General features: G+C 46.3%; 1 protein-coding gene across 1 annotated transcript in view; it reads left to right on the top strand.

Annotated features, from left to right (window-relative positions):
- Nucleotides 1–2647: 2647 nt before the first annotated feature.
- Wwc2 (WW and C2 domain containing 2) overlaps nucleotides 2648–21121 on the top strand; it is a 166079-nt gene continuing 147605 nt past the window's right edge. Inside the window, exon 1 of the mRNA XM_034520119.2 lies at nucleotides 2648–3124. Within this exon, the coding sequence (XP_034376010.1) occupies nucleotides 2994–3124 (131 nt within the window). The 5' untranslated portion in view covers nucleotides 2648–2993. The remainder of the gene's footprint in view (nucleotides 3125–21121) is intronic.

Here is a 21121-nt window from a genome sequence, read left to right as displayed (position 1 = left end):
GGGCTTTGTTGTTGTTATTGATGTTGCTTTGTTTTGTTTTCCATCCTTCCTTCCTTCCTTCCTTCCTTCCTTCCTTCCTTCCTTCCTTCCTTCCTTCCTTCCTTCCTTCTGTCCACCACCTACTAGTTTGCTTATTGCACCACATCCCAACAGACTATTAACACTGGTGAATACAAAACTAGAAGAAAAGGCAAGTCTCAGGGCCAGTGAACAGACTCTTTGCTGGTCAGTCCATGGTAACTGGTATCCCCAAGCAGCCTGAATACCTTTCCTGGCAGACGATCACCAGAAACCAAAACGTGCAAACTGAAACGTGCCCATCTCTAGAAGGGGATAATCTGTAAATTTCACAGATATGAATATAAATAAAGTCTTATTGCTTAACCCTCAGGGAGTCCCCAAAGGAATCATAGGAACTCATAACTTGATCCTAATAAAATCGGACTGGAGAACTGCCACCTCCTCCTTTCTGTCATTTGAACTGCTTTTGCCTAACATTTCCTGTGCCAGTCAACAGAAGTGAGCCTGTGTCTTCGGGGCTTTGTCAATTTGGCATTTCTTTTCGAAGTCTGGCAATTAATGGGACAACAAATGCCACTGACGCTGTGAGCCACTTTGGATTCTTGAGTAATAGTTATACGGAGGGGCTCCTGTGGAGGATTCATTCCAGGGAAGCAAGTCAGTAAGAGTGGAGCACATTCCTGTTACTGTGGAGTTGTAAGGTGTTGACATGCTCGCACAATAAATATTTTCAAATTCTTTAGGGGAAAGGAGAAACCCACTAAGGAAGTCTCAAATTAGGATAGTTTGGATTAGTCGCTCGTTACATTTTGGCCATGTGAATGGGCCAACATAGAGAATTATACATTCAGTAGTGTAACAGGTTAATTTTGGACAGGATCCCTCTACCCACTGAGGACCAGGACCTTGACTGATTATCTTACTGTTAATGGGCTGAGGCAGAATACAGGCTAGGAAGCAGAAACTTCCCTCAACAAAGCACAAAACTTCGACAGGCCTTGGTATTATGGGGAAGGCCTAGAAAGTGAGAGGTTTCTCTTGGGAACTTCTGCCTCTCTCTGGTTGTCCTTTCCAGGTGGACTTGGCTTTCCAGTTGCAGGGGATTTCAAGTGTCTGCTGCTGCACAAACTGTTTCATTCAGAATACATTCCCTTCCTCTTCTTAAAGTCCCCTTCAGGCCCCTTCTGGAAGCTTGATCCAAGGCTTGGTTCTTACAGTCTAGCTCTATTCACAAATGCCCAGACACAGAAAATGTCCTGCCCAGTGCCAGGTCCTGAAGTTATTACACTAGCAGGTATGGTTAAGGGACTTCAGACCGAGAGCTGAAGGCCTCAGCTCCGGGGGGCCTTTCTTCCTAAGGTGCTGCTATTTCGAAAGAATCTGCTTAGAGGCCTGGAAGAATATTAATAAGGGTGGTGTTGCACACCAGGCTGTAAAGGTTGGGGACAGAAAGGCTCCACCCCAGAACGAGGACAAGGGACATTGAAAGCTTAGTGCCTGGACCCTGCCAAGGCTTTGTCGTCTAGTCTGACATCCGGCTCCTACTCAGTGCAGACCAGCACTTAACAGCTACATAGATAAATGTGAGAGAAGATCTACATCTCATACCAGATGGACCCTTGATCTAGCAAAGTGTGGCCTCCCACTCCCGCCTTGGGCTCCCTTCGGAGGAGGGATTATTAACACCTTCTGGGCCCCCGTGCGTCCGGGACAGGGGTGGAGAACTTCCCGGGACAGGGTTGGAAGGAAGGGACTAGATATTGGACGCAGCCATGTCCCTTGGACTTAAACCCAGAAGGGGACGCTAGATGCACAGGGCCCTGACCTCGCTGGTGCAGCGCCCTGACCCAGCGAGGAGGCGCGGGTCATTCGGACCCCCAGGGCCCGCATGTGGCGAGTGGCGGCAACAGTGGCGGGGTGGCCTTGTCGCTTCTAAAGATCAGGCCGGAGTTGCCCCGTGGGCCACTGGGGCGGACATGTCACAGCACTCACGGATAGGGACCCGCCTTTACTTTGCTCCCTTAGGCCCGCGAGGTCCCTGGTGAGGTCACCGAGGGCCAGACTCTAAGCAGAAGGCTCCGGGGCGCCGCGGCCCCGGACACGCCCCGGACACACTCCCAACGCTTTTGCACACTTCCCCACCGCCGGGAACAGCCAAGGCACGGGGCGCGGCGTGGGGGGTGGGGGTGGGGGCGTTCTGTGCCCTTACTGTTTGTTGGGACTTCTTCCCAGGACAGCATTCCCCACCCTTTCCTCTCGAAAGTCTTGTGGTTTCCCTAGAAGACGGAAAGAGGTTGGGAAGGTTGCAGACTTTTTTCTTTGGCTTCTTTTTTTTTTTTTTTTTTCGTCCAAAAACCCTCTAAATCCCCAAAGGGTCTGGCCGAGAGGGGACACCTCGGGTTGGAGAGGAGGGAGCGAGCTGTGCATTCCTTCGCCCTCCCGCCTCCCACCTGGCCTCCCCGCTCCCCTCCCCCGCGCGGGTTCAGCCCCGCGTCCCGCCGCGGCCGCCCCGGCAGCTGCAGGGTTAAGCTCAGGAATGTGGCGGCGAGGAATGTGCATGCAGATGAGGCGGGCGCGGGGCGGGCCGGGGGCGGGGCGCATGCTAATCGCACGCAAATGAGGAGGCCAGTCGCCGCCGGGCTGTTGCTCCGCGGAGCTTCCCGGATCCGAGCCCAGACGGCGTCGGCCGGGGCACCCTGGGCGCCGCGACCCTCGGCGGCCACAGGGGGACGGGGAGGAGGAGGAAGAGGCGGAGGCAGCGGCGGCAAAGAGGAGGAGGGCTCGCTCGCCTGTTCCGACGCAGACATGGTGGACTGATCCCGGGCAGGGCTGAGAGCAGGGATTCCCGAGGCTCCCCCGCGCGTGGCCCGCAGTGCCCCGAGCCCCGCACGCCCCTCGCCGGCACCCGCGTTCCCGCCGCGCCCCGCGCCCGGTCCCTATGGAGGCGCCGCTCGCCGGCGAGGCCGCCGACCATGCCTAGGAGGGCCGGGAGCGGGCAGCTGCCGCTACCCCGGGGCTGGGAGGAGGCCAGGGACTACGACGGCAAGGTTTTCTACATCGACCACAACACCAGGAGGACCAGCTGGATCGACCCCCGGGACAGGTGGGCGGCCGGGCCCCGGCCGGGTGCGGGGACCCGCCTCGGGAAGTGCCGCGGCGGCTGTTGTCTGGGAGACCTGGAGGGCGCGGGGGGCGTGGGGCGTCGCCGGCCTTGCACCCTTGAGGGACTCCGGGGTAGGCGCAGGACCGTCGGCCTAGGCGCGGCTGTATCTGCCCGCCAGGCGCCCCTTCTTGGGCCCCATTGCCCACTGCCTTCCCCACGCCCCTCGGGGACTTGTAGACACTCCCTGTCCCAAGGGAAGGGCCGCATTGGGCCCTGGGTTGGCACCCTAAGTCCAGTTAGCCGGCTTAGGGTGGGGGGCACTTGAACCTCTTTAGACCTCCGGTGTTCTCTTTAAAGTTGCTCAGATGGAGGGGGAGGGCACCTTTTGACCTCCGAGGCACGCTGAGTTCGGGGCCTCCCGGAGGCCTAAGTGATGGTGAACAACTAGCCATCTGGGCCACCTGTGGCATCATCTCTCCAGCCATACCTACCTAGCTCCTGAGCACTGGCTGCAAGCGTTTTACTAGGGCGCACCCTGAACCTTGCCCTAGGTCTTGAATGTGGAGAGGGGGGTCCCACTTCTGGCTCGACCTTTGTAGTTTTGCCCCTACCATTTTAAAAAACACTCTTCTGGAGTTTTGCTTCTAACCGTAGTTCCTCACCTGAAAACTTGGTCAGATTTTCTTGTGAAGTGGCATGGAGGCTGGGACTGAACGTGGGCTACAGCCACAGGTAGCCCAGACTTGAAGCTTGGTCTGGTTTAGCCCGGGTTCTCAATACAAGCATTTTGTTCTTACCTGGAGATCTGAACGAAGCAAACAGACATCTAAGAAGTTTAGGAGCTGAAGTTTAGGGGCGTGCTCACCAGCGTTCTGTTTCTCAACTTTCTCTTTACTTTTAGGAGGAACATTTCTTAGGATTAAAGTTGTTAGAGAGCACGGATGGTCTCACACATCTGGCTAAACTCAGCACTTGGGAAAGGAGGGTCAAGAGGTCAAGGCCAATTTGGGTTATTTGAAATCCTGTCTCAAAAAAAAAATTAAAAATTAAAAAATAAACGTAAAGAAATGCTAGGGAGAAATTTTACTTGTAAATTTGAAAACTGTCCATTAAGGAGGTATTTTTGTTTTGTTATATTTTTCTGGACTGCCTCAGACTGTTTTGTAGCTCAGGCTGGCTGGCTGGCTTGGAACTCATTATGTAGCACAGGCTGGTCCCAAAGTCACAGCAGTCCCCCCTGCCTCAGCTTCTCAATGCAGGAATTACAGGTGCCAGCCACCATGCTAGATTAGTTCCTCGTTGTAAATTTAAGTAATATCTCTTCAGGGATGCCCCTGCCATTTGCAGTTTCAGCATTTCTGAAGAGTCCTATGGGTTTTTTATGCAATGTGGTCTGAGAGGTTGTAGTGGTTTCAGGAGCTTTTCCTGTTAAGCCCCACCCCCCTCTTGTTAGTTTGAAACACACTTTTCTATTTGATATCCCCAGGCACTCATTACCTACAGCCATTGTATTTGAAAGCTATTAAAAAGCAGTTATAAGAAAGTCCTGAATGACATAAATTTATGGAACAATCCTTGTTAAATTATCCATGAAGATAGGGTTTAGGTTTCCCTCTCCATGAGGAGAGGCACCTGTGCCCAGGCCCCACCTCCTCACACACACCCCACGGGCTATTGCTGGCTTGATGAAGGTTATGACAGGAGTCACGCCTCCACATAGTCTCTCCAGGCACATTAGCTGTCATAAACTTCATCATGCTCCAAGCCTGTTACTTATACGGCTGCACTTTGTAACTACTTAACGGACAGTAAACGGTGGTGCTGATGGTGCACACACAACAGTGGTTTGTAGGGCACCTGTATAAATATTTGACTTTTACAGTTGGGCCGCAGTTCCTCGGATACTCCGAGTCTCAGGTTCACTGCGGTGTAGGTGTAAAAGCTTACACTGTCTAAGCACTTCACAGCCTGTAGTCCTGTCGTCTGGTTTGTCTACTAGGGAGGCTTTTAAGAATACGCAGGGGCTGGGTGAGGCAAACAGAAAGCGAAGTTACATGATTTGGCCTATCTGTATCACTGCTGTCTTACACGAGCCAGATGTGCCGTTTGCTTCAGACTGGAATGGTCTGGCAGGTACTATGGATGCTGATTTATCAAGTCTTATGTTGAGGACCAACAGATTTGACTAAGACAAACTCTTTTTCAGTTTTTCCTTGCGGCTGCTAGGCCTTTCAGTACTTGAGGATATACACGGGAATTATTAGAAAGATTTCTGAATTTTGGTATGAGAACTTTAGAAGCTATTCTGTGACACCAGCCACTGTGATAGGTCAGTTTAAATTATGTTTTCTTTCAGTGCAGCTAAGCAATAGTGAGTCTTCCTACACAGTGTTAGAACTGATTAGAGAAGGTATTTGGAGTAACTACTAACTGTCGTTAATTTTGTTACACAGCCAACATGGAAAGAGAGATGTTCCCCAGGTCAGTAGGGGATGGGTGGATTCTTCTGCATGGTCAGATTACAAATCCCGAAAGAAAAAGGAAAAATGACCCGGGATGCTGTGTCTCTGCAGTGGTGTTGGGTCGTTAAAGCCACTTCACTAAAATGGTTAGAGGGATTCACCCATTCGCCGCTGTTCCTTTCATGCCATGAAGAGTGAGCACTTTGCTTTTGATAGCTCATCAAGAGTGGTCTAGGATTTCTGGTTGGACAGAGAGTTATGTTGAGTGAATGGGAGGAGGCTGGAGGACTCCACAGTGCCATAATTTCATCCAAGGAGTAGTGGTACTAACTAGAGCATGGGGCATCAGCCGTGTTTCCGGATGCTTTAGGCCTTTGGAGGTAGGTCACATTGTGCAGGCTTTGCTGTTGTGTATCACACTACTCAGTTCTGTCAAGTGCTCAGCTGAGTTTCTGAGTCAACTCTAAAATGTGGGTGATGCCATTCCCTCATACAATGTTCCCAACTCACGGTGAGGGCCCACAGCATTATTAGTACGATTTGCCCTGTAACATTGTCTTTTCATTTAATTAAAAAAACAACTGTGTGTATGGGGGCCTCTCTGTTCCATGCCTGTGTAGTGTCCTCAGAGGACAGAAGAGGGCATTGGGCTCCCCTGGAGTCGGAGTTACAGAGCTGCCACGTGGATGCTGGCCCTAGGGGCCACTGGGAAAGGGTTGTTCGACCCCCAAAGAGGTCTCAACCCATTGTTTGAGAACTGCCTCTCTGAAGCTTGTACCTGGTGCCTTCCCCTCTTACTTGCTCACTACCAAGAGTCTTTGACCACACCACTTGGTGTTTATGGTATTATGGTGACCAAATGCGCTGGTGTTTTAAAACACTAGATTCAACACAGGAGAAAGGACAGGAAGGAAGGGTTGCCTCTTTCAGTAGAGGGTGACATGAACAGGCAGGGCTGTTCTGCATTCTTCTCAGCCCTGCCCTGGATGCTAGCCAGAGATGCCATATTTTTTGTCCACTGAAGCTTGCAGGTTGCCACACAAAGGAATTCTGTGTTAAGACTGATGGAGCCTAATCTGTAGCTTATGACTAGGGTGGGATACAGAGCAGCTTGCGGCTTGGAGCTGGAGAGAGACTTGTATGGGTGGCGGTGGGTGACTGAAGGAGGAAGGAGCGCCCGGCCCGCAGCATTGATGTCAGGTAGACGTGTGTCTTTCCACACTCAGTTGCTGACACGTGATTAGGATCCTGGGAACCCAGAATCTTCTTTCAAATTGGAGTAATTAAGTAAATGGATCAACCCACTGCTAATGTGTAAATTTCAAAAATACAAATTCTGCATCACTGTCTTAATGGGTCCTTTGTGTGTGGTGAATGTGAACCGAGTGTTGGTTAGGTCAGTTAAAGGCTAAACTCAATGAGAGTGTACGTTGAGCTACTCTCCTATTTTAGTTTTATTGGGAATACACACACACACACACACACATCCTGAGCTACCAACAACCAGAGATAATCAATTTTCCAGTTGGATTAGAAATAATGAGAGAACTGAGCTGCTACATTTTGAAGAATAATATAAATATGTGAATTACTTATAACAGCAAAACCAAAGAAAACCGAAACGAGCAACCCACTGTCAGCTCTGATCGCCGGAATGATAGCACCATGGTCATGGTTGCTGGACCATGTTCCTTCCCAGCAGGGTCAGCATCTGCTGCCAGGTGATGCTGAGGAGGAACTGACTGGGAGTGGGGTTGGAGATGGTGGAGAGGTTGTTGAAGGAGTCTGGGTTTTAATCACTTGAGGGAGTGTTAACTTAAACCCAACTCTGATGTCTCCCAGGAATAACCGTAGAAATATTTCTTGTTTTCAGGGGGATCAGCACTAATAGTTGCTTGGTGCATTTGAATGACTAAGGTTTCTTCTATGACTTTAATGGTCTGTAGTCTGCAGCTTAATTTTGCTGCAAGATTCAGGACAATAGTTGGTTTTTCAAGAAAGACTGTTATTTATAAACAGGCTATTTGTTTTGAGCTGCAAATTGCTAAGTTGTCAGCTCCAGTCAGCCATTGTGACATGTGGTCTACAAGCAAGCTGTATTTAAATTTAATGAGAGAAGCCTGGTGTACTGAAGAGTGTGGAAGCTGCCTGCAGGCCCTGCTCTGCCTTGTAAATGGCACTTGCTTCCTTTCCTGGGTAAAATCCTATAGAAAAGGAGCCATTCTCTGTGTAGGGGTGTGACTAGCTTCATCTTGCTCCTGTGGGAGTTGGGGACATAGCAGGAAACAGAACTACTGCCCTAATGCGTGGATTACTACACAAAGAATGTAAATCTGTGTGTGCTGGTACTGTAAACATGACTGAAGTTGGTTGACTGACTTTTGTTAGGTTTTGGACTTAATTCTTTATCCACTTCTGAAATTGAAAAAATTACCACATACCTCTAGTATGTGGGACAAGAAAGAAAAATTTAAAGGCACAGGGTGTAGGCAAAAAATTATGAAAGTCTATGAAAATGTAAATGCAGAATGTTTTCACCATCTTGAGTGTTTTCTTCTTAGTCATTTTTATTGAGATAAAACAAACCACACAAAATTCGCAATTTTAGCCAAAGTTTACAATTTAGGGATTTGTTTTTTTTTAGGTATATTTGCACTGTTAGGCAACCGTAACTACTACAGTATTCCTGGACCTCAAAATGACCCCCTACCTATTAAAAACTCCCTTCCCATTCAACCCCCCCCAAGGCTTTTGGCAGTCATTGATCTACATCCTGTGTCTGGTTTCCCTGTGGACCTTGGTATAGACAGAGTAACACACTGTGTGTCCATCCCTCTGCCACTGGCCTCATCCACCTAGCAGTGTTTCCGAGGTTCCTCCTGTTGGCCTTAGCAGGCTCTTCATTCTCTCATGGCCCACACAGCAATTCTAAACTTGGAACCCTTTCATTATTACTGTTACTATTATTTTAGAGGGCTACAATGTCAGATTTGTCATCTTAATGTAAATACAATTATTTAGTTGTTTTTCATATTGCAGTGTTTAATATCTTAACATAGTAGTTCTTTAAAAAAAAAAGTATTGTGGTGGTGGTGCACACCTTTAATCTCAGCACTGGGGAGGCAGAGGCAGGTGGTCTATAGAGAGTTCCAGGACAGCCAGGGCTACAGAGAAACCCTGTCTTGGAAAACATAAACAAAACAAAACATTATTTATGTGTGTGTGTGTGTGTGTGTGTGTGTGTGTGTGTGTGCTGTGTATGAGACCAGTGTGTGTCAAAGATTGTGTGCTGTGTGGGTATAAGACCGTATGTTGGTAAGACCGTGGATACTGTTTCTTGTTTGTTTGTTTTGTTTTTTGAGACAGGGTTTCTCTGTATAGCCCTGGCTGTCCTGGACCTCACCCTGTAGACCAGGCTGGCCTCAAACTCAGAAATCTGCCTGCTTCTGCCTCTCAAGTGCTGGGATCAAAGGCGTGCGCCACCACTGCCCAGCAGTGGACACTGTTTCTTGACTAGGAAAATCTATATCAGAGACATTTCAAATTCTTCTTGGTTTTGCATTTCTTTTTCTTTTCTGACTGAGATGCTTTACTTATTTTTATTTTATTTTATTTTTATTTTTATTTAAGAAAGGGTCTCCCTGTGTAGCCCTGGCTGGCTTGCAACTTGCTATGTAGACTGGCCTGCCTTCCACCTCAGAGATCTGCATGCCTCTGTTCTGGGATTAAAGGTGTGTGCCACCACACCTGACTGAATGATTTGAACTCTGACATTGTAGAGTCATTGTAACCAGTGTGTTAACCAGCTTGGCGTCTGGGACAAGAGGAGAGAGAGGTAAGTAAGAGTTGGCTCTAGGTCAGCCTGCTTATAAGCTAGTTTGCACAGCTATCTAGTGAAAGGAAGTTTGAAGCCTGGCCTTGATATTTCCTCTGTATTCTTTTAATTCAGCCTAGTGAGTACCACTCCAACACATGGGGTAAACGCTCGGGGAATTAAGTGTAGAATATCGATTCAAAGCACACATTAAATTTTGTCTTCATGTCAGATGTGCTTGTTAGGAAGTATGTATATGAACCATACCATGAAACAAACCGTGTATCATATATATTTATGAGTTTGTTCTAAATGAGTTAAGAGCTACTTTTTCTACAGAGCCGTTTATTAATTAAACCTGCCTTATTATAATTTAAAATGTTACAAGAGACCTGCAAACGTTACAGCACACTCAGATGACAGAGGTCACCTCAAGAGCCTTGCATGCTGTCAGTGTGTCTGTCACCTCATCCCCATTGCAGCCCAGCCCAGCCACAAGGACACCCCTTAAGTAAGTAGAGGGGCCTCTTGAGAAACTGTCAGAAGGACCTGAGGGGACATAGCACTAAATGTGATTTGACATCTCAGGACAGAAAAGGGAAAAGCTAAGAAATGTGAGGTCTTGGCTGGGAAAAGTCCCGTCGTAGGCACAGAGGCACAGAGGCACATTAGCTTCAGGAAATGTGCTGAGCTTCTGGGAGGAGCCACGTGCGGGAGCATGGCACCATTCTGAATCAACCTTGTGTTTTCCTGTGTATCGAAAACACCTTTGGAAATGGTTTATTAAAATATTAAAATTTCTTTAAACAGCTGCCTATTTATTTATTTATTTTTATTGTTTATATGAAAAGTGGTGGTGGGTAACTATGGCCTAGAGCCGAGTCCTGCCTGCCCTGTAGGCTTGTTTCCATGCAGCCCTCCCGCCAGCCAGCGTGGGCTTCGCACCATGAAGAGATTGTGAATAAGTAGGAGTAAAGAATTGTGGCTCAAAGATAGTTCCCAAAGCCCCAGGGGCGTGCTCTGTAAAGGAGAATGATGGGATTCTTACATTTATTACCTCTGCCACTACCACTACTACTATTATTATTACTTATTTTTTAAGATTCGGTTTCACTTTGTAGTCTTGGCTGGCATGGAACTCACTATGTAGCCCAGGGTGGCCTTGAAGTCACCTCAAAAGAACAACCTTCTTGCCCAACCCAAGCCTTAAAAATATTTTATATAAATATTTAAAAGAAATATTAGCCATTTATGATCACCTGTTTTTTTTCATGATCATTTATTATACAAATGATTTTTAGATACTGTAGAGCATGAAAATGTGCCCAGGCCAGCACAGAAGCTAAGTTTGAGGAATTATCTCTGTCTTGGATTGGTTTTCTTGCAATGAGATGAAACACATCACTTAAAGTTTTCCATAATCCATTTCTTTTGGGGGTATCTGGAAACATGGCATCCAAGTTTTGGCTTGTAGAGTTCATGGACATTGTTGCTTGCTAATACTGTATATCACTTCATATGTTGCCTTGAAACCAGGTGCTGTCCTGAGAGCCTGGCTTTGCAGTACAGGCCTGAAGTAGAGACTATTTGTATGGTATACAGACAAGGCTTATTTAGTTTGGTAAGTTACCAAATGCTAGGCATTTATCAGATTATTTTTTCTTTTTCTTCTTCTTCTCCTTCTCCTTCTCCTTCTCCTTCTCCTTCTCCTTCTCCTTCTCCTTCTCCTTCTCCTCCTCCTCCTCCTCCTCCTCCTCCTCCTCCTCCTCCTCCTCCTCCTCCTCCTCCTTCTCCTCCTTCTCCTCCTTCTTCTGCTTTTGTTTTTTGAGACAGGGTTTCTCTGTGTAGCCCTGGCTATCCTGGAACTCACTCTGTAGACCAGGCTGGCCTCGAACTCAGAAATCTGCCTGCCTCTGCCTCCCAAGTGCTGGGATCAAAGGCATGCGCCACCACTGCCCGGCTTTCTTTCTTCTTTCTTCTTTCTTCTTTCTTCTTTCTTCTTTCTTCTTTCTTCTTTCTTCTTTCTTCTCCTCCTCCTCCTTCTTCTCCTTTTCCTTCTCCTTTTCCTCCTCCTCTTCTTCTTCCTTCTCCTCCCCTCCTTTTCCTCCTCTTCTTTCTCCTCCTCCTTCTTTTTCTTGTATTGGTTTTGGGAACAGTCTGTAGCCTAGATTGGCAGCCGGCTTTCTGTGTAGTTGAGGATGACCTTGAAGCTTTGTTTCTCCTGCTTTCACTTCCAAGTCCTGGGATGGTGGTGGTGTTGATGATGATGGTGATGATTATTTTGTGTATATTTGTAGGTGTGATGTGCATTTGTATATGTGTGAGGGACTAAAGTTGATGATGAATATTTGCTTTTCACCTATTGAATCAGGGTCTCTCACTGAACCCAGAACTCAGCAATTCCAGGTAGTCTAGCTAGCCAGCTAACTCCTGGATCCTGAGAAAGTAGGCTCTAAAGCCAATGAAGGAATGGCCTTGCCAGGAAGAGCAAGGGCAAGCAGGCAAAGAGCAGGTGCTTCCTTCCTCCATGGCCTTTGTACAAGCTCCTGTCAGAAGGTGTGTCCCAGATGCAAGGGAGACTTCCTAATGAAAAGGTCTGAGTTTAGGGTAGGTCTTCCCATCTCGAATGATTCAATGAAGGAGAATCCTTCATTGGTGAACCTACCTGCCTTGGCTTTTAGTTAACTCCAGATGTAATCAATTGGGTTGACAACCAAGAATAGCCAGCACATCCAGTTTCTGCTTTCTGAGTCCTAGGATGCTGGGCAGTCAGTCCTCCATGTCCACCTGCTTTCCCGTGGGTTCTGATCCAGCCTCTGGGCCTCACATTTACACAGCAAGAGCTTGTTACCTGCTGAGCCATCTCCAAGCCTTGGCCCCAACATGGATGTCAGAGGCCTGTCCTTGTGAGTCTGGTCTCTTCTTCCACTGTGGGAGTACATGCAGCACCAGGCTTGGGTGTCTAGCAGTCTCACTGGCCCCATTGACTTTAATTTGTGAGACAGACCCTCTCTCCATAGTTGCAGGCCACTTTAACTCTTCATTCTGCGGCTTCACCTTCCCTAATGCTGAGAGTGTGGATGTGCCTCACCTCATCTGTAAAAAGAATTATAAATAAAGTTACAGAAAAAACATCCAACAAAATATCAGATTTCAAAGGCACAATAGCAGTTCATTGTAGGAGGTATACATACAATATTATGTCTTAATATATGGAGATGCTAGTTTTTTTAGGATGTGTATGTGAGGGATGAATGAGTGTGTGTTTGTGTAGACGTGCATGAGCATGGGTATGCATGGGTGTGGAGGCTGGAGAGCAGCTTTGGCTGTCCCCGGAAATACTGACCACCTCTTTTCCGTTGTCCTGAAGCCCCCCAATTATGCTAGGTTGACTGCTTCTGAGCTCCAGGGATCCTCCTGACTCCGCCTCCTTGGGGTTGAGATTCCAAGTATATATTGCACATAGCATTTTATCTGTCAACTTGACACAAACTAAAGTCATCTGACAGAAGGGAACCTCAGGTAAGAAAATGTCTCTGTCAGATGGGTGAAGTGGAAATTTCTGGTTTCTTTATCAACCCAGTTGTGTTACATGATGTTTTTCTGGAAGCTGTCTTGTGAGAGGGCATGTAATGCTTTCCTGAAAACCAACATTTGAGAGGGCGCGGGATGTTAGAAAGATCATAAATGGAACCCCACAAACACTGAGAAGATGCTCTTGTATTGCTATGCCAAATAACTCCTGGTATTCTGGCTGATTTTGGCAGATTCTGCTTGTATTGAACTGGACTGCTGGTATCCTGACAATGAAGGGTGGTTGCTTGGGGGTGATTTCACGCTTCTAAACAACAGGTCCACAGCATCCTTTCCTATTAACCTTCTTCTTCCTCTTCTCTGGTTGATGGGTTAGAAGTCAGTTAAGATCCCTAAATAAAGTAGGTTTTGAATAAAAGTCTAAGCCCCTAGGTAAGCCTTTAGGGCATTTTCTTAGTGATTGATTGGAGGGACCCAGCCCATTGTGGGTGGTGCCGCCCTTGGCCTGGTTGTTCTGGGTGTTATAATAAAGCAGGCTGAGCAAGCCATGATGAGCAAGCCAGTAAGCAGCACCCCTCCATGGCTTCTGTATCAGCTCCTACTTCCAGGTTCCTGTTCTGCTTAAGTTTCTGTCCTGACTTCCTTCAGTGATGGACTGTGATGTGGAGGCATAAGATGAATAAACCCTTTCCTCTCCACATTGCTTTGGTCATAGTGTTACATCATAGCAATAGTAACACCTTTAAGACACATGGTTTCTGGCCACTGAACTCAGGATCTCTTGCTTGCAAAGCAAATGATTGACCTTCTCGCTCTAGAAGCATTACCTTCTTTATGGCAGATTGGTATTATTTATAAGGTCACAAGCTAGTGATGATCAAACAAAAGATAATCCCATGTAATAACCTTATTTATTATACAGAGATAAAACTTGTTAGAGTCAAGGGTGCCTGTCTCCCAAATATACCATGCTTGTAATTTTTTTTGTGTATTGTTAGCTCTGCTTTTAGTAAGTGATTCACAGTTCTAAAAGTGTAATAGTGAGACTATCTGGGGGCTGGAGAGATGGCTCAGTGGTTAAGATCACTGGCTAATCTTTCAGAAGGCCTGGATTCAAGTCCTAGCACCCACATGGCAGCTCTTAACTGTGTGGAACTCTTGTCCAAGGGAATCTGATGCCCTCTTCTGGCCTTTGAGGGCACTGCATGCATGCGTGTACAGTTGTAGGCAAAGCTCCTACATGTAAAAAAACAAGTGAGAATGTTTGGAATTAGAACTGCCTGTGAAGTTGCATGTTAGTACAATTAGGCGTTGGGAACTGGTTCTTCACCCCATAGCTTAGGAGGAGTTCAGTATAGTCTTCTGTGCTTGCACTTGTGCAGGGACTTTGAGTGTCCTGGCTATGCTGGTTGACAGATCTGAATGTGAACATCGGTAGTAAATGTTGAGCTACAGAGTTTTGCTATAAATTCCTGTCTGAAATTCCGCCCAACTAACAGACTGTGGGATGTGTTTTGGCTCTTTATTGATGTTTCTCTGTCCTATAAGAAGGCTGTTTTATTAAGTGGCAGTGGTCCTCAGTAAAATTTAAAACACTGTAGGCAACTTTTACTGCAGATTTGAAGGACACAGTTTCATTTAGTATAAAGCTTCAATCTCTCAGTTTCCTTTGCAGGTTCAGTAGAGATGAGAGCTTAGGGTTTTTTTCTCCCTTGAAACTGAAGAGAGTGGCTATGTGGGATCTGTGGTGTCCACGGAGTCAGTGGTCATCAGTCTGTCACTGCACTGGCCCAGGAGAGGTTTGGGCTGGTCAGGAATTCTGTCCCACGCTGCTTCTTTTTCTTGTCTTTTTGCTGATTATCCAGGTATTTGAATTTGGTTGAAATAGGTGTTGTATTTACCTTCTCTTTGCTTCCCTGTCATTTCTGCTGAGTGGCATGACTCATGACACTTGTGTTAGCACGGTAGAAGTGTCAGCAGCATCTGACTGCCAGGATGTTCAGCGCCCTGGTTTGCTATAGGTCCCCAGAACCAATGTGGGCGTGACGCAGCCCTGCGCTCAGCTGTCTAGCAGGAGGAGGTGTGGAGATGCATTCTTGACCTCAGAAGCGAGGATCACCTGCCACCTGCTTGTCTGCATCACTAATGATTTCTCAGAGCTTGTTTGTGTCCATTGAGAATGGAGTCCTGTTTTGGATGTGTATATCCCCTTCGATCCTCTTTAGGTTAGCTGTCCCCACAGGGCACAGCACTGTAGATGTTTGTTTTCATACAGAACGACATATAAGCATTTCAGGGACCCGTTCTCAGATTTTTCCAAGATGCAGGCATTTGCCCCTGGTTTAGTTTATCTGACATAACCCCATAGTCATTCGTCAAACATGTCTTGAAACCATTACAAATATCATGAGGAAACAGTGCTGAATAAAATAAGTAAGGTCTTTCATAGATTTTTATATTCTAATTTGGGGAGGGCAAAGAAATTATGATATCCTTGGCAAAGGCGGAGGCTTCATTAGAAGCTGCTTTGAGTTGGGAGATCCTTCCTTTTTAAGGATATATTTAATTAAGATTTTTTTTGTTTGTTTTTTATTTTTTATTTTTTTTGGTTTTTCAAGACAGGGTTTCTCTGTATAGCCCTGGCTGTCATGGAACTCTGTAGACTAGGCTGACCTCGAACTCAGAAATCTGCCTGCCTCTGCTTCCCAAGTGCTGGGATTAAAGGCGTGCGCCACCACTGCCTGGCAATTAAGATCTTTCGTCCACTTGAAGATCTTGTGGGCACAGGCCTAAGAAAGGGCCAGAGGAAGTCCCTGACCAAGGCTTAGGGTGTGATAGCTTCTAGGAGTGTGTGGCTATTTCCATATGAACTAGGTCAAGTTCAGCATTTGATGATGGAGCCTCACTAGCCCTATGTTAAGTGTGCAGTAGCCCTGTGTACATATAAAGAACATGCCTTCACTGCAGAAGGGTCTGCTGGGCTGCCTTCTCCCAAACAGATGGGGCATTGATGTTGTAAGAAACTGAAGGGAAAGGCTGTGAGTGACTGGGGCTGAGACTGAGGGAGAAGAGGTCTGGCCATTTCCGCCTTGTACAGCATCACACTTTTAATGCATTTTGGGAGTTTTTAAAACTTGGAGACTTTTAGTTGGGTAGGGAGTGTTGTAATCCTGCCTCTCAGGAGGCAGGAACAGGATTGTTAGTTCGAGGCCAGCCTGAGCTACAGGTATGTTAGTGGTGGAGTTCTTGTCTAGTTTGGACAAGGCCCTGGGTTCAATCCCTAGCACTGAAGAAGTTGGGAAGATGTATGTATGTAAAGAAAAACAGCACTGAAGAAGTTGAGATGGTACGTGATGAGACTTCTGTGTTCTGTACGTAAGGATGGCTCAGGAGGTAAAGGCACAAGCCTGAGGATCCAGCAGCCATGTAACTAACTCATTTGTAACCCTGGCACTCCTACTGTGAGGTGGGAGCCAGAGACAGGAGCAAGAGGTACACTGCCTGTGGAAGATGTGAACCAACCTCTGAAAGCTGCCCTCTGACCTGCACATGCGCGTCACGGTGTGTGCATGCCTGTGCGTGTGCACAGGTGAAACAGACAAATAGTCACTCCTCCCTAGAGAAGGGATCAGGATGCTACTGTTGGTGAGAAATTGTTGGAGCTTGGATTAAAATGATGGTTTTTGCAACAGGAAGCAGTGAATGGATTTTTCTATTTTTAGGTTAAAAAAAAAAAAGGAAAGAGAAAGAACATGTTAACAGTGTAGGTCCTAGAAGCCTGAGGAGGGGTGACAGGGACTTCTGTGACTTACTGATGGGGAGAGACGAGGGTGGGGTGGGGTGGGGGGGTGGTTAGCTTGTACCTGATTGCACTGGAAATCCAGAATTCTTTTTCAGTTGTGTATATCTAAGGTGTTCAAAAATGACATCTAGTCCACACCTGGACATAGGGTCTGGAGTTTTGGAGCTGGCTCAGACCTGGAGATACATAGCATTTAAAGCTGTTGGACCTTGAGCCATGTGTCACTGTGTACGTGTGTTTTGAAACTGTTCTAGCCAAGATGGCTTAATTTTTTTTTCCACTAGGAACATACACCTTATACTTACTGAACACTGCTGTGCTAAAGATGACGACGATGACGATGTTAATTAAATACCATTTACTGAGCCCTTCACGTGTTATCTCAAGGTCTATGAGGGTAGGCACCGTGTCTTGTTCACTGTTACATTTTAGTGTCCATCCGTGCACAAGCTCTTCCTTTATTAGACAAATGAAGCCTTTGATAGCTCTGTTATCACCCTCTGCTGTGGTTTGAATGAAGTTTGAGTTTGTCCTCCACAGCCTCAGGAGGTGCCTTAGGTCTTGGGGGGCTTGCCTTTGGGGGGTGGGGGGGATTAAAGTTCTCTCAAGAGGGAACCAGCTTGGCCATCTCTGCCTGGGGGGCTTCTTGCATCATGATGCCATCTACCCTCAAGGTCTTCACTAGAGCTGAGCAGAAGGGCACCACGTGACCTGGAACCTCAAGACTTTCTTGATAAAGTTAGCCAGTTTAGAATATTTTGGTATTATAAGAAAGCACTTCGTTAATACACCCCAGCCTAGGAATGGGAGGCTTACAAGGTTAAAGGACGTGTCCTAAGGCATGAAGCTTTGGGCTGGGGGGGCAGAGCTAGGCTTGGGAGTTTGACTTCAAGGCTCTGCTTTAGCCACATGCCATCTACAAACATTCCCTGGACAGCCGTTGCCCTCTTGTCTGGGGCTAAGAGTCACAGCTACCTTTGGGGACTTAGTCTGAACTTCATCATTTGACCTTAACTGCCCCTAGGACCTCGCAGGACCTTAATTGTTCGACTTGATTCTAGCTTCTGTGATGCGTACAGTGTTTGCTACCTCCGACTGAACCCCTGTTTTCTGTTTGTTCTCTAATCTTCCCAGGTTGAGCGGGTAGGTAACAGTTAGTCAGATCATACACAGCATTACTTGTTACACCCCGCTCAGGACGTAGAGCAGGATAGCCTGGCGGTAGTAGTTGCATACACACTGCTAATTTGATTCTGTCCCTTGTGCCTTATTCCAGTGTTCTAACTTCTGAGGCTGAGACCTGACAGGCTGTAAATCCTCTCTATCCCCGTCATCTGGCTCTAAAACCCCTCTGCCCTTGGGCTGTAGCCTCCGCCCTCCACCTGTACGCCCTCCAGGCTCCACTCTCAGGAGCCCTGTGTGAAGGAGTGGGCCTTTTCTGATAAAGGCAGGAAAGGGCTGCTTGCAGGTTCTCCCTTTCCTGTGCAGCTCTTTTCATCAGTTTCAAACCTGATCTGATCTGTTGTATGAGCGAGCCTGGGTTCTACTACAGATGTGTGAACTACAGATCTTGATTGGAATTGCTTTCTACCTGGACTCTTGTAATTAGTCCTAAATCTTGGGTGGGGCGAGTGGTGCCGGCAGGGTAGTGTCAGTTTACCTCAGCAATATCTCAGTGCACCTTTTGGTGTTTGTGGTAATTGAGCAACATACCATATATCTGCTTCTATTGGGGCATCTAGGAGTCCCAACGCTTCTACCTTCTACCGTTTACTTCCTCAGAGAGCCTAGTTTGTGGACTCTAATTAAGCGCTTAGATTATGCATGCAAAAATCTTTTGTTCCTGTGTTGCTATGAGCAACAGTTGGGAAAGTTAACCTTCCCTTTCAATAGGAGGTGTGGACAAATGCTCCGTGTTAGCAGAGTTTACGAGTTTACGAGACTCGTGAAGCATTGAGTGTTGCATCTGTAACAGTCTACTGAGCAGTTCGACCATAGTTATGGGGAAGGAAGAATGCAGTAGATGTGAGTAATCACGGGACAGATTGACAGAACATTCCTAAAATACTATTCAAATGAGGCAAGACCTTGCTGGGCTCTGGCTGAGTAGCCAGAGAGTGAGTCTTTAGCTGCTTGTCTGACTGGCTTTGTTGTTGTGTCTAAAAGCCCTGCTCAGTGGTTGCTGGACAGGCCATGACTTACCTGGAATCTGCCTGACTTATTAAATAGTTTTTTCCTTCTTTCCTTCTCTCTCTTTCCCACACTGCAGCTTGAACTGCCTCCACCATCCGCTCTACACTGACCGACCCTGATGACTGCTCGGAGTTGTTGGGATTCTCTTGTATGCTTTGTTTGCTTGTTTGTTCCATTTCTTTTGAATTAACTGTTTACTTACCTAAATTAGTGGCAGTATTGAAGAACTCAGATTGACCCATTTGAATAAACGTCTAGAACAGTGGTTCTTAACCTTGCTAACTCTGCAACTCTTGAATACAGTTCCTCATGTTGTGGTGACCCCTGACCATAAAAGTATTTTGTTGCTACTTCACAACTGTAATTTTGCTACTGTTATGAATCACATTTTAAATATCTTATATATAGGATATCTAATATGTAGCCCCCCAAAGGAGTAACAGCCCACAGGTTAAAAACCACTGCTCTACAGCTTTTGAACACCAAGAGGTATTCATGAATTCTCTCTCCAGAAGCCACAGAGAACTGGGCTAGGCTGTGGAAGTGGGCCAGACAAGGAAGGCAGAGAGAGGGGATGCTCTGATGTAGGGGTTTCCAGTGACAGTGTAATTATTTCTCCCTCCTCAGACAGAGTGCTCATGGAAGAGGAGCCCGTGCCCTTTCCCTGTGTCCTCTCCTCTGCCCAATCTCTTGGGTGCAAACCCTAGAGGATAGGTGGGCATGCCTTGTGAGGGACTCTGCAAGGGCCTCCATGGGGAGTGCTCACGATCACACCTGTTTTATGTCAAGTATTTAAATTACATTTTTGTATATCTTAACAAGATTCTATCTATCTGTCTGTCTGTCTGTCTGTCTGTCATCTACAAGGGTAATCTTAGGTTATGCTTCATTGCCAATTAGGCAGTCCATCCATTGATGGTTGTTGATGTGCTTTTAAGAAAGAGGACCAGGATGGAAATGGAAACATCTGATTTCATTCCTGTGCCAGACATGACCCTGCAGCTGTAGAGAGGAAGCCTCATCTCTGCAAGTTTAGAAAGGAAGTTTGGCTACTTCATGATATAGTCATTCCAAGTTAACTAGTAATTTGGAGATAAAAAAGCAGGAAAACCAGTTTTCTTTTCCTGGTTTTAGGTCAATGAGGAATCAGTTGGAAAACCAGGTATCTTTAGAATTTTAGGATCAGCTATGTGAAAGGGTGTTTATTTGTACATTTTACTGAAAAATATCCTGTGTTTGTGTTCATGAAATGATGGCATACAGAATGACATATTATGAATTGATAACAAAGATATTTAATTCTGAGATACAAAGATCCCCACAATGGTTTCATTTGAGTTAAAACTAATGCATAAAGCCATATGTTCTGACATCTATAAACTAGTGATTTTGAACAAGGAATTTTTATTACTGGCTCTTCTGGGAGGAAATAGAATGAAGACTGGGAGAAATTGAAGTTTATATAATAGCTCTGGAGGCCACTTGAAATGATTCTATACATAATTGTATTGTTTAAAAAGTCATAAATTAATAGAACTCTGACTTTACATGAAGTAAAATGTTCAAATGTTTCAAGTTTGAGTGCAAAAATATTTAATATTATTTAACTTACCATGACTTTATCTACATAGGAATTGTTGTGAGGTCTCTGGGGTAAGGTAGACTTGAATATCTAAAATGCATTAACATTCTCATAGCATTGGACATTGAGCCTGGGCCACATGTGGCAGGCCAGCGCTGTGCCTTGAGCTGCCACAGTTCCTGAATCACAGGTTAACAAGCGACAGCGTAGGAGAGCATGATGGAGTTGTTGATGAGTTAATCCCTTGTGATGATGGTTGCCCTACTGTAGAGGCACAGAGGTGTCTGTGGGTGAAGATTGTCAATGGAGAGAGTATCTTTAGTACCTATGTCTTTCTGTTTTGCTGGGCTAAACTAGTACCACTTGGGTACCTGGTTTAGTTAAATATTAGTCCAAGGGAAAAGTTCTGTGCAGCTGAGGATCATCTAAACTGAAAATACTTTGCTTCTTTTTTCCCAGTGACATGACAGTTCTAGAAAATTCACATTTTAGTTTCCATAAGTAAAGTTTTATAGTAACTAAGCCTGTTCATTCATTTCCAGACTGCTTGTCTTCCCACTGTGATGGCAGAGTTGAAGAGTGACCGAAAACGCATGGCCCACTAAGGCTA

This window comes from Arvicanthis niloticus, chromosome 16 (assembly GCF_011762505.2).
Source record: "Arvicanthis niloticus isolate mArvNil1 chromosome 16, mArvNil1.pat.X, whole genome shotgun sequence".
NCBI lineage: Eukaryota > Metazoa > Chordata > Mammalia > Rodentia > Muridae > Arvicanthis > Arvicanthis niloticus.
This window is presented reverse-complemented; position numbering and strand designations above follow the sequence as displayed.